The sequence below is a fragment of the Pinus tabuliformis genome, chromosome 4_1, assembly GCF_031772625.1.
Source record: "Pinus tabuliformis cultivar Carrire ecotype Pingquan chromosome 4_1, CPIR1, whole genome shotgun sequence".
NCBI classification, from domain to species: domain Eukaryota; kingdom Viridiplantae; phylum Streptophyta; class Pinopsida; order Pinales; family Pinaceae; genus Pinus; species Pinus tabuliformis.
Genome location: NC_142303.1, coordinates 652,471,173 through 652,483,147, shown reverse-complemented (window position 1 = coordinate 652,483,147; position 11,975 = coordinate 652,471,173). Strand labels below are relative to the sequence as shown.

Genomic DNA, 11,975 nt, shown 5'->3' with positions numbered 1-11,975 from the left:
TCTTGTTGTTCCTCTTGCTCTTCTTTCTACTCCTGCTCTCTTTCATCCTCGCGTCTTTCCTCCAACAACAATGGAATGTGCCAATCATCTCCAACGTCAGCTTTCCCTTCCTGTACCTGTTCATGAAAGACTACATCTCTCCTTGCAAATGTCTTACGAGACTCAGGATTGAACAATTTATATGCTTTAAATTTTGTGCCATAACCAACAAAGATGCATTTGACTGCTTTAGGGTCTAATTTCTTTCTATCAGCTTTGGGTACATGGGCAAATGCTTTTGACCCAAAGACTCTTAAATGATTTACCACTGGTTTAAATCCATATAGAGCTTCAAAAGGGGTTTTGAAGCCAAGAAACCTAGTAGGACTTCTGTTTTTCAAATATACAACAGTATTGATAGCCTCTACCCAAAAAGTATTAGATAGACCCTTAGCTTGCAGCGTGCTCCTTGCGCACTCCACCAAAGTTTTCTTTTTCCGCTCTGCAACTCCGTTCTGTTGTGGTGTGTGTGGCACTGTATACTGTTGAACAATCCCGTGAGCTTTGCAGTATTTCATGAATTCCTTTAACTTGTATTCTCCTCCTTGATCAGGTGGGAGAATTTTTATACTTTTACCAAACTGTTTTTCCACCAAGGTTTTGAAATCTATAAAGCACTGGAAAGTCTGACTTTTCTTATTTAAAAAATAAACCCATGAATATTTAGTGCAGTCATCAGTAAATAACAAAAAACAGTATGCTCCTCCTAGCGACCTTGTCTGCATAGGACCGCATACATCAGTGTGCACTAGTTCTAAAATGTCTATTTCCTTCCTCCTATCATGCACAAGGAACTGTTCTCAATGCATTTTTCCTAAGGCACAACCATCACAGTTTAATTAAATATTATGAAAGACAGGGAGCCCCTTGACCATACCTTTCTTCTGTAATAACATGAGATCCTGTAAATTCAAATGACCGAACCTCTGATGCCAAAGTTGTTCGGCTATCGATCCTCCTGCAACCATGGCTTGCTTTGGTATACTTTTTGCATCCAGTCTGTATAGGCTTCCAACTCGCATGCCTGTTGCAACTATTTCATTCCTGCAATCCTTTATCACACAATGAGTCTTGAAGAATTCGACATGCATATCTTGATCAGCCATCATGGATACAGATATCAGGTTTTTCTTAATTCCAGGCACATATAAAACATTTGTAAGGTGACTAATTTTTCCATTTGGTAACTTAACTGAAATCACCCCATGACCTTTAATCTGGTATCCATTATCATCTCCTAGATATATTTTTGATCCATTTATAATTTCTTCAAGACTATCAAAAAATTCCTTATTACTTGTCATGTGAGAGGATGCTCCGGAATCAACATACCAAATGTCCTCTTCATTCGATGCTAAAAGGGCACAGTCACTTGTGAACAGTTGAAATTCATGACTGAAGTCTTCTTCTTCAACAAAATATCCTTTGTGCTTTGGATTTGCCTGCCTCCTCTTTGCATCATCAGCCTCCTTCTTATAATAACATTCTCTCTCTATATGACCCTTCTTTCCACAATGATAACATTTCTTTTCAAAATGATTTGCAAGCATACCTTTATGAGACTGCAGATTCTTATGTGATGTTCCTCCTTTCTGCATTGATTGCTGTTGTGACTTCTTTCCTTTGGATAGTCGTCGTTTCGCCATCAACGCGAGATCGTCACTTTGGGGGTTGAAGTTCAAGTTCTGCCGCCGCTCCTCCTCTTGTTGCAAGATCGCAGTGAGATCATCAAATGTGGGTGCTTTCTCCCTTGCCGACACTCCAGTGATGAAAGTTTGGAAATCATCACGCATCCCATTCATTGTAATTGCAACAAGATCTTCATCAGACACTGCCACTCCAATGGCCCCCAATTCATCTTTGACATCTTTAATTCGCGCAAAAAATGCAGTAGCAGACTCCCTTTCGTCCATCCTCATTGAAAATAGCTTGCTTTTAAGAGCCAAGACTCTGCTTGTATTCTGGGTCTCATACAGATTTTTGATTTTCGTCCAAATGTCTGTGAATGTTTTACAGTCTCTGATGTGCGCAATAACATTGTCCTTCACAGACATCTTCAACAAGACTTTGGCCTTGTTTTCTCGTTTTTCCCAATCTTCCTTCCGTGGCCCTCCATTCGGCTTCTGCTCATCGCCTGTCACTACGGACCAAGCGTTCGCACCCTTGAGCAAGGTCTGGATCTTAAACTTCCAATTCGTGAAGTTAGACCCATTGAGTTTACCAGACTCGTTAAGGTAAGATTCCATCGTATTACTCATTGTGAATCTACCTAACAACAACAAAAAAACAATACCTATCAGATCGATCTGTCACCTCTTCCACCGATCTACAGTGTCTGGCACTCTCGCTCGAACGAGCAAATCCGGCGTTTCCAATACAACCGATGAAATGATCTGATCAAAATTGTTCCAATCCGAATCTCCCGGATAGATCTGCAACTTCGCCGATCCTGCACCCTTCGCAGATCACCAAACGAAGTTGAGGCTTCCCGCAGATCCCCTTTGCCGCTTTCCCGACCTGCCTCTCCCGGATGGATCTGCAACTCCGCCGATTTGCGCCGCTTGCAAACCTCCAAACAAAGTTGAGGCTTCCCGCAGATCCCCTTGGCGCTTTCCCGAGTGAAAAATATGTGCCAATCAAAAATTGCTTAGAGTAATTTTGTTTGCGCGATTAATCCGGTAAAATTCTGCGCCAATCAGGTGTTCTGGAGCTCTGGCACGACTAATCCCAAGGAATCTACGCCAATTGCCCTCCTCGCGCTTCTGTCAGCGCAAAAATCGTGCCAATCGGATTTCCACTCAAAAAAAAAACATTTCCGAGTCCAAGCCAGGTGTTCTGCAGTCCACCTGCTCAATTGAGCACAGAGCTCTCGTGTACACACGGCCACAAAGGCACTTCAAGCCACACAGGCTATTCCGCCACACAAGCAATTCCGCCACACAGGCAAGCTAGCTACAAAAGGCACTTTAGCCTCAAAGGTGACAAAAGATTAGGCTCACCCAGTCTGAGCTTTGATACCAAGATAAAATGTGAACAGAATTGAGAAGAAAGAGATGTAGCTCTCAGGTGTGGCCTGCACCTGGAGACTACACTCACAAAACAGAGAGATCACTCTCATCCACCCTATTATTCATCAATGAAAGATTACATCATTAAATACAATACTAGGAAATAGGAAGTTGCACCCAAACCCCTTAACTTTAGGAACTAATCCTAAACTAGGGAGAACGTTACAACAATGTAACCATTTTCTCCATTAATACAAAAATAATATTAATTATTTTTAACTAAACATTATGGATCTCTGAACATCATGTTATATGATTATGTTACAGTTTCTTCCTTCATTATGTTTTTTATAACTCAAAGGAACTGCAACTAGGTTAGTCTCATAATTGTGTGATACAAGGTCGATTCTAGCTGCTACCACTTTTCCTCTAAGGCTCAACGACATGTCCTCCTCCTTGTAGACAGGATCATGACTCGGTGATTAAACCTTGGATCTCTTAATTTGCATGATTTCACATCTCTTTTATCACCAATTGAGTTGTCCCTAATTCATTTCCTCCATTATTACATTCCCATAAAGAAAATAATTATAAGAATTAAATATCTTAAAACAAGCTCTGGTCAAATCCTTCCTTCTATTTATCACTAAAATTTACCAAAATGAACATAGATATATTATTGTACATATATATAAACAACTAAACCTATATATATACAGCTAAACCTATATATATATATATATATATATATATATATATATATATATATATAATCAAAACCAATGTGTTTCAAAGTAACATTGAATAACAGCGAAAGAAATAAGAAGACTCAAAATGCAAGGAAACACAAGAATTCATCTACACCTAAGGCTACATGCTAGTATGCTAGTAATTTGATAGTTCCAGATGGTCCTTCTTAGCATGCTGCTTTCCATTATTGTGAAATATGTTTTCATAATAATTCTTCTAATAAGGTTCTTGATACTTTTCTTTTCTCTTGTGCTACTTCATTATTTTTAATACTTAAAAATGCACTTAGAACAAGAACTTGGAATTCCACTTTAGCCTTTCAATTGCAAAAATGAGCTTATAGCTTAAAAAAATATGAAAATGAGGGAGTGCTAGAATTGGGCATGTATAAGGAGATGATTTTAGTTTTTAGTAAGAATAATATCAACATATGGTTTCTTAATGGATGAATGCCTCGATGCAACTCTATGTTCTAGGAAAAGATAAATTCAATAGCATCCTTGACCGCTGTTCAAGGGAAAGATAAATTCAATAGCATCCTTGTACATGGTTTCTTAATGGATTAACATGTGGATGCAACTGGCTGTTCAAGGAAAAGATAAATTCAATAACATCCTTGAAGGGTGTTCAAGGAAAAGATAAATTCAATAGCATCCTTCAAAAGTACAAGGTGATATTGGTTGTGAAAGAATATTTTAAAGTTGTCAAAACACACTTGAGTGAGATATTTTCCCAAGCTAATAAAATAACATCTATCAAGTTCTTATTATAAATAGAAATAGGACAGGGAAATGTAAAGATATCATTCCAATAGGGTGACTTTGGAAGACTAGATATATTTGACACAATTGTATATAATAATTCTTGCAAAAGCGGTATAGTTTCAAATAATCACCCAAAACCGACTATGATAAAAATGTTATCTCTATTATTTTATCTGAAGTTTAAAGATTTTGAGCTCGATTATTTTATCTCAAATTTAAGCATTTTAAGATCACTATACATATTAAAGATATACATATTCGAGATGAGATAGTGCCCATTTTTTCTACGTAGGCGACATGGAATTGTCTGGCCAAGATTATTGATTATACTTAAAATTTTTGATTACTGATTATACTTAAAAATTTTAAATAAAAATGGGAAGACATCATTGGGGCAAAGCTTATTGGATTCATTGGAAAAGCCTTTGACCCCACTCTGCACACTCTGTTATGATTATATACAACTGCATGCGTTATATATTTTATTATTATATAAAACTATAAAACACAATTGTATTATTATTAATTCGAGATTTGAAATTTCAGCGTAAAGCAACCAAACATCGCAGATAAAACAGACATATAAAAACCCTAGATATCCAGAGAATTTGGAGACAAGGAGAATCGAACCCTGTGCATCTAGCATGCGCATATGAGCTACGCCCTCCTTTGATGAAACAGCGCAATATGTGTGATAATGTGCAACTGAGTAAGGTTGCGTAATCTGTGTAATAACCATAACTCAGACAGGAACTGCCATTCAGAAGGCGCAAGTCGTCCTACTACAGCCATGTCCAACGTAACTTATAACAAATATATTCGTAACTCAATATGGAATTCAATTTTTAAATGTCAATAAAGGGCTCCTCTGGAAAACAAATATATATAGGAGAGATCCCGTGATCAACAAAAAGAACAAACTACTCTGATCAACAAAAAGAAAATACAAACTACTCTGATCTGATAGAATTTCAGCAGTCATGGTGATTAGACTCAAATATATGTCGATGGCACTTTCTGTGTGGCTACAAAAATGGGAAATGTATATTCTATTTTAATTTCCATTTTTAATTTTAATTTTTTTTACACTTTCGTTTTGATATTCCATATTACAAAATGTTTTGTATTCTATTTGCAGATTTATATTATTTTTTAATTTGGTTGTGAATATTATATTTTCCATTAACCAAAACTTATTTTAAAATTGTATTTTTTAATATTGAAATTGAATGAGATATTGTCAATTACATTTATATACAACGATTGGTGGGAAGAAATAATAAAATTGACCAAAGGTGCTCATAGAATCACACTTTTACGTGTTGAAGTTGGAGCTACTTTCAACATTTTGTTGATAGGACACCATTTTTCCTCCCAGTGTGAAAATCCTACATAAAAATTCTGAGTGCTCTTTACTTTGCTCAACTACTAGTCATTTTAGTGAAAAATAAAAGTGTGTCCTCTTTTTTGAACGAGGAGGCTTTTATTTTGATGAGCTTGGTTTTGTGCGCTTTTAGGTTTCATGTAGAATTGGTTTTTAATTTTTTTCTAAGAAAGTGCTTAAAAGCGTCACAATCAATAGATAGTTCCTTCTTACTTTTGCCCTCCCAAAAATGTTTGCAAGGCAATTTCTTTGGTCTCGAAGTAATTCAAAGTGCAGAAATGTGTTCCTTCTCACTATAATCAATTTTTTTTTACATCCCATATATATTTCGAAGGTAGCCTTTTGGGTTTGGAAGCATTTCCAAGTGTTGAAATGGACTATTGAACACTCAAAATAGTTTTCAGGATTCACATCTTGCAAGCTCATTTTAGATAGACATTAATTTCCAACCAAATAGTATATAAACTTTTCAAGGAAAAAGAGGCAAAAAATGGGGGTTAGTTTGAAGGAAGTTTGCAAAAGAATATGGTAATTTCTATGATTCAATTTCCTTTTTTTTTTCAAATAAATAATGGTTACTTAGTATATTATACTTAATAATTGGAGTTTAAAGATGTCTAAGAACTTAGTCACCATTTCAACAATATTTCCTCCAAATACACAACAATAAACACGACCACTTACACACATTTTAAGTGCATTTTTAAGTATTAAAAAAATAATGAAGTAGCACAAGAGAAAAGAAAAGTATCAAGAACCTTATTAGAAGAATTATTATGGAAACATATTTCACAATAATGGAAAGCTCATTATACCACAGCATGCTAAGAAGGACCATTTGGAACTGTCAAATTACTAGCATGTAGCTTTAGGTGTAGATGAATTCTTGTGTTTCCTTGCATTTTGAGTCTTCTTCTTTCTCTCGCTGTTATTCAATGTTACTTTGATACACATTGGTTTTGTTTATATATATATATATATATATATATATAGGTTTAGCTGTTTATATATATGTACAATAATATATCTATGTTCATTTTGGTAAATTCTAATGATAAATAGAAGGAAGGATTTGACCAGAGCTTGTTTTAAGACATTTCATTCTTATAATTATTTGCTTTATGGGAATGTAATAATGGAGGAAATGACTTAGGGACAACTTAATTGGTCATCAAAAAGATGTGAAATCGTGCAAATTAAGAGATCCAAGGTTTAATCCTCGAGTCATGATCTTGTCTACAAGGAGGAGGACATGTGCCCTAGAGGAAAAGTGGTAGCAGCTAGAATCCACCTTGTATCACACAATTATGAGACTAACCTAGTTGCAGTTCCTTTGAGTTATAAAAAAAATAATAAAGGAAGAAACTATAACATAATCATATAACATGATGTTCAGAGATCCATAATAATGTCTGTATGTTAATAAGTAATTTTTTTTTTAAAGGTTTATATACTATGAATTCAATCTTCTTAATATTAGTATATATCCCATGATCCAAAACAATGCTGACATATATATTGTTAAATGTCTACTTTATATTTATACTCAATAGTATATATTAGGTTATGCAAATAATAACATAAAACATATTAATTAATTTACTTTTTATTTCTTGATAACGTTCAATAGTTTTACTTTGTTCGTAATTGTTTCATTTAATTTCAAACCAAGATTCAATATTCAATAAATCATTTGTATGTTATGGTCACTTTGGTTATTGAAGAGTAATTTTTTAATTAAACCCTTATTGATAAAAAGGTTAATTTATTATCAAAACATCACTCTTAAAAGAAAAATCTTAAATAAAAGAAAAATCTTAAATAAAAAACTCTTTGATAGGAGAAAAACCAAAAAAATAAAAAATTGCCTAAACAATAGAAGAGAAAAAAAATTTGCCTTCAAAATAAAGAGGAATCCAAATTCCAACCTTACTGTTGTTATTGATAGAACCCAATATAGTTAAACATAATATCACAGCCAACATTTCCTTTTCACTGCTCATTTTTGGTGCAGAAGGATCTTATTCCCATGAGTGCGTAATGCGCCAATAGACATACTTATTTCAACTCTGGGTGCATATGGGGTTTTGGAATTTTTTTTTTTTAATCAATGGTAAGGATTTATTGTTCGACGAATATTCTTTGTCTAAATAGTTAATCGATTGCTACAATTAGTGGGAGTGCAAAGAGTTGAATCTTATTTTAAATTGTCGGCCAATATGTCTCGCCGTTGGTAATGTGGCATTTGATGTAATAAAAATGATTGAAGCATCCAATTGGGTATGTTTGTAACATGCACATTCGGCCTTGATAACTGTAACATGGCTGTCGAGGCAATTCAATTGGTTTAAGCATGGTCTTATTAGTCCCTGCCATCTGGCATCCGGCAGGGACTATAGTGATCGATAGGACCCCCACTTAGCATTAATTGACCCCTGCGTTTCTCTGTTATACGGCGGTTATTAGTGGGATATGCTAAGTTTTGTTTGCAGTCATTCTTTGGCCATCGTGCGCCATCTTATTTGGCCTCTTCCCGAGGCGGAAGAGGCCGGACCATAGCTTAAAGGAGGAATAAACCCGGTGCATTTTCGCGCTAACCGTCACGGTGTCTGGTTTAATGCTAGCATTACTTCTGCCCGGTATGCGGTTTAGTAAAGCTCGGTGTTCCCTCTTGCAATGTTCTACATTGGCAGCTGGTGCATGCCATGATGCACCATGGTTCAACAGCTGTTAGCCTTCGTCGCACTTGTCAAAGCCCAAAGCCGGTTGGAAGCAACTTCTCCGGAGGCAAGGTAAGCGCTTGAGGTCTCTGCGATTGCTGATGAAGTTGCTGAACGGGAGGAACGGGAGGCCTCTGCGATTTCTGATGAAGTTGCGAAAAGGGGGAGGGCTTCAAGTAATAGTTCCTCGAAACCATTTCCCAGATCTCCTAGCTCTTCAGGTAAGCTTTTGAACTGTGGCTTCGCCAGTCTCAGTACTCGCAAATTGCTTAGTTGCTGAATACATTGGGAAGAGATTTTTATTACTAGCCTGCTGAATCATACGAACCTGCTTTTAAATTTTATTTTATTGGCTTTAGGTTTCTGAGGTTTTGTCCTCGTTATCTTTGTTACAGATTCTGGGGACTGGGATGGATACGCAAGATACATTCCCATCTGTTCTGCTGTTTTTTGATCAACAGCGCTTCATATTCAATGCTGGAGAGGTGAGTTCAAGTTAAACTAAAATATCATAGCTTTACCAGGCCATTAAAAAATAGAGAGCTTTCCACACAGGACTGGAGTCCCCGATGGTGGGGATATCTGCTTTCGGTATAGCGTTAAAATTACCGATTGAATCCATGTCGCGTAGGCAATTGAAGCACTTTGTGGGTTTTGAAACTGTGACTACTGGTTGGTACTTGCAACTATTGATTCCTAGACAAAACAGGCCAGCTAGTCGCTTCCTTTTGAACTCAATGAATCGCTTACAGTCATAGGTTATGCGGCTTTTGGGTTAAAAGTATGGGTAATCGTGCTGGTATTTTCAATGTATTTGAACATAAAATCTGGTCAACATGTCTCTGAATGGACTATTCTTTTTTGTATCAGGGGCTGCAACGCTTCTCTGCTGAACACAAATTCAAGCTATCAAGAGTAAGCTGTGCTTTTGAATTAGTGTTATTTGGATCACTTATATACAGCTTTATAAATCATTGTTTTCTTAATGTGTCTGCCTTCTCTGTAAGATAAAATATTCAAGTTTACTTGAGCCGTTAGACACCCAATAGCAAAATATCACGCTCTTAGATTTGATAAGATTATTATGCACATGGACTGATAACCTATAAGGGTTGGCTCTCAGTTAGATCACATATTTCTTACCCTGGTTTGCTCAGAAACTGCGGGTGGCATTCCAGGTTAGTTGTCGGAATATTTGGTCAGTTTTTATCTATTGTACGCAGAACTAGGGTTGATATGCAGGCAACAGGAGTGATCTTTTTCTTTTGAATTGGTGTCTATATCTAGATTATGATTTTCTCAAGCAATCACAAATGGAATTACACCATGATCGTGCTTTGCAGGTCTTCTCCTGACGATGGCTGGCATAGGGGATGATGCAATGACAGTAAGCAAATTTTATGCCCTCTTTTACGTTGGAAGATTTTTTCTAGGAGGTCAAATTGAACACTAAAGTATTAAGACATCCTTATACTAGTGAAAATTTATCATGTTCTAAAATTTGTAGGTTCCTATGTTTTAACAGGTTAACATCTGGGGTCCATCAGATTTAGAATTTTTAACTGGTGCAATGCGGTCATTTATTCCAAACTCTGCTGTTGTTCACACCAATAGTTTTGGTCCAGGGCAGTACGTCATCAACCTCTAAAGTCTTCTTGTTCATTTAGTCTCTCTGAGTTAGGCTTAATGACCCATTGGTGAGATTTATATTGTTTGCTTTCTTTAAATGACGTGTGTTTGCTCCAAAGGCTCCAGCAAACTAGCCAGGATGTTGAAGGATCACGTCTGAGATAGAAGGGTTATTCCTAAGATTTTCTTGCTGCGGATATGTAACAGTATTTTCACATAATGCAGTGTACATTTAGCGAAACATATAAAGTATGTACAAAATGCATCCGTCAGTTCTTTAGCGTATAATGTTTGTTTACTGCTGAGCGTATATCGTTTGTACATATTCTCACTGTAAAGCCTATATTTTAGATATTAAGAGTAGTCAAACCATTGTACTAAGTTTTTATCATGTTGGTACTTCGGTCTCAGAACGCAAAAAGTCATCTCAATACAGGGGTTGACTCGAATGAAAATTGTGGAAGAAGGGGTTTACTCTTCTTCTTTTTTCTGAAGATAATTATAAACTAGAAAGTATTGTCAAATCCCCTAATCGTTCATTTTCTTCTAACATGCCACTCAGTTATAGCTTTTTGTACACTCTTAATGTAAGTTTGCTAAGGAGTCCCTCTGTTCCAAAATTTACTTTAGAATTATATTATGTGAAGGTTCTAACATAATTGCTTTATTATAGCAGTTTTGGCTTACAAACCCCCAACTCAGAATTTCTCAATACAATAATTTAATTTTTCTTTAACTTTTAACATCCATTAACATTACTCTTCTTCCACAAGTATTTAATGATATGGAGATTAAGGTTTTGTAATCATAAATGCATATGCTTCTTCTCAGCTTATTGTATACGTTTTCAGCATGCTCAACCTCTAGTATGTTGTACTTATCTCGATACTTTGTTTCTTAACAATTTTTTCACTTAAATCCACAGTATCAATAAGAAACTTGTTTTGGAATCCTTTATGTTTATATATATTGTATTAATTTCGTATGACTAGGGTTCCTAAACCTACCATTTTTTCATAATTATTGTATATAATTTAAACATGTAATATGAATACAATTATGTATGCGTGTATGTCCATAATTCCATGCGGTTGTTTTGCATATTTCATGTAAAGCTGAGGAGCAACCGGAGAAATACGCTGACAAGTATCTACGAGATGTTATTACGAATTTCATGATAGCTGGCCGGGACACAACTGCAGGAACCCTTTGTTGGTTTTTTCATTTGCTTTGCAAGCAACCTGATGTTGAAAAAAAGCTTCTTCAAGAAATTCATGACGTGGTCAAGGAGAATGAATGTGTGACCATTAAAGAATCTATTACTATGTTTTCTCAGAGTCTGCCCAACACAGTATTGAATAATATGCACTATCTTCAAGATACTTTATCGGAGACCCTAGGATTATTTCCAGTTGTTCCTATGGTAAGACACTCGTGTATTTTTCTTGCGGCAACTCTTTAATGCACTGGCACACTCATATTATAAAACTTTAGCTATGATAACTTTATATTCTTATAATTTTAACTTGTAAAAGTAACTTGGCAGGGACTTGCTGCGATGCAGCTTCCCTTGTTTAAAATATTTAAACAAGAAGTGTTGCTTTGTTTTGCTTAGGTGAGTCTTCATTTGTTTTGCTGCTATTTTTATAAATTGTTCGGCTGCCCAGTATTTACAATTGTT

At 35.8% G+C, this 11,975-nt stretch overlaps 1 protein-coding gene across 3 annotated transcripts; it reads left to right on the top strand.

Moving 5' to 3' along the window:
* Positions 1 to 8,597: 8,597 nt before the first annotated feature.
* LOC149177755 (tRNAse Z TRZ4, mitochondrial-like) lies at positions 8,598 to 11,619 on the top strand. 3 transcript variants are annotated; one of them, XM_089420200.1, is made up of 7 exons: positions 8,613 to 8,886; positions 9,061 to 9,150; positions 9,536 to 9,580; positions 9,789 to 9,843; positions 10,009 to 10,052; positions 10,191 to 10,294; positions 11,410 to 11,619. In XM_089420200.1, the coding sequence occupies exons 1-7, from the start codon at positions 8,767 to 8,769 to the stop codon at positions 11,411 to 11,413; spliced, it is 462 nt and encodes a 153-aa protein (XP_089276326.1). In that variant the 5' UTR covers positions 8,613 to 8,766; the 3' UTR covers positions 11,414 to 11,619. The 3 variants fall into 3 exon arrangements, with proteins under 3 accessions (XP_089276328.1, XP_089276326.1, XP_089276325.1); XM_089420202.1 differs by lacking the exon at positions 10,191 to 10,294 and having other exon boundaries at positions 8,598 to 8,886; XM_089420199.1 differs by lacking the exon at positions 11,410 to 11,619 and having other exon boundaries at positions 8,624 to 8,886; positions 10,191 to 10,514.
* The last annotated feature ends 356 nt before the right edge of the window (positions 11,620 to 11,975 follow it).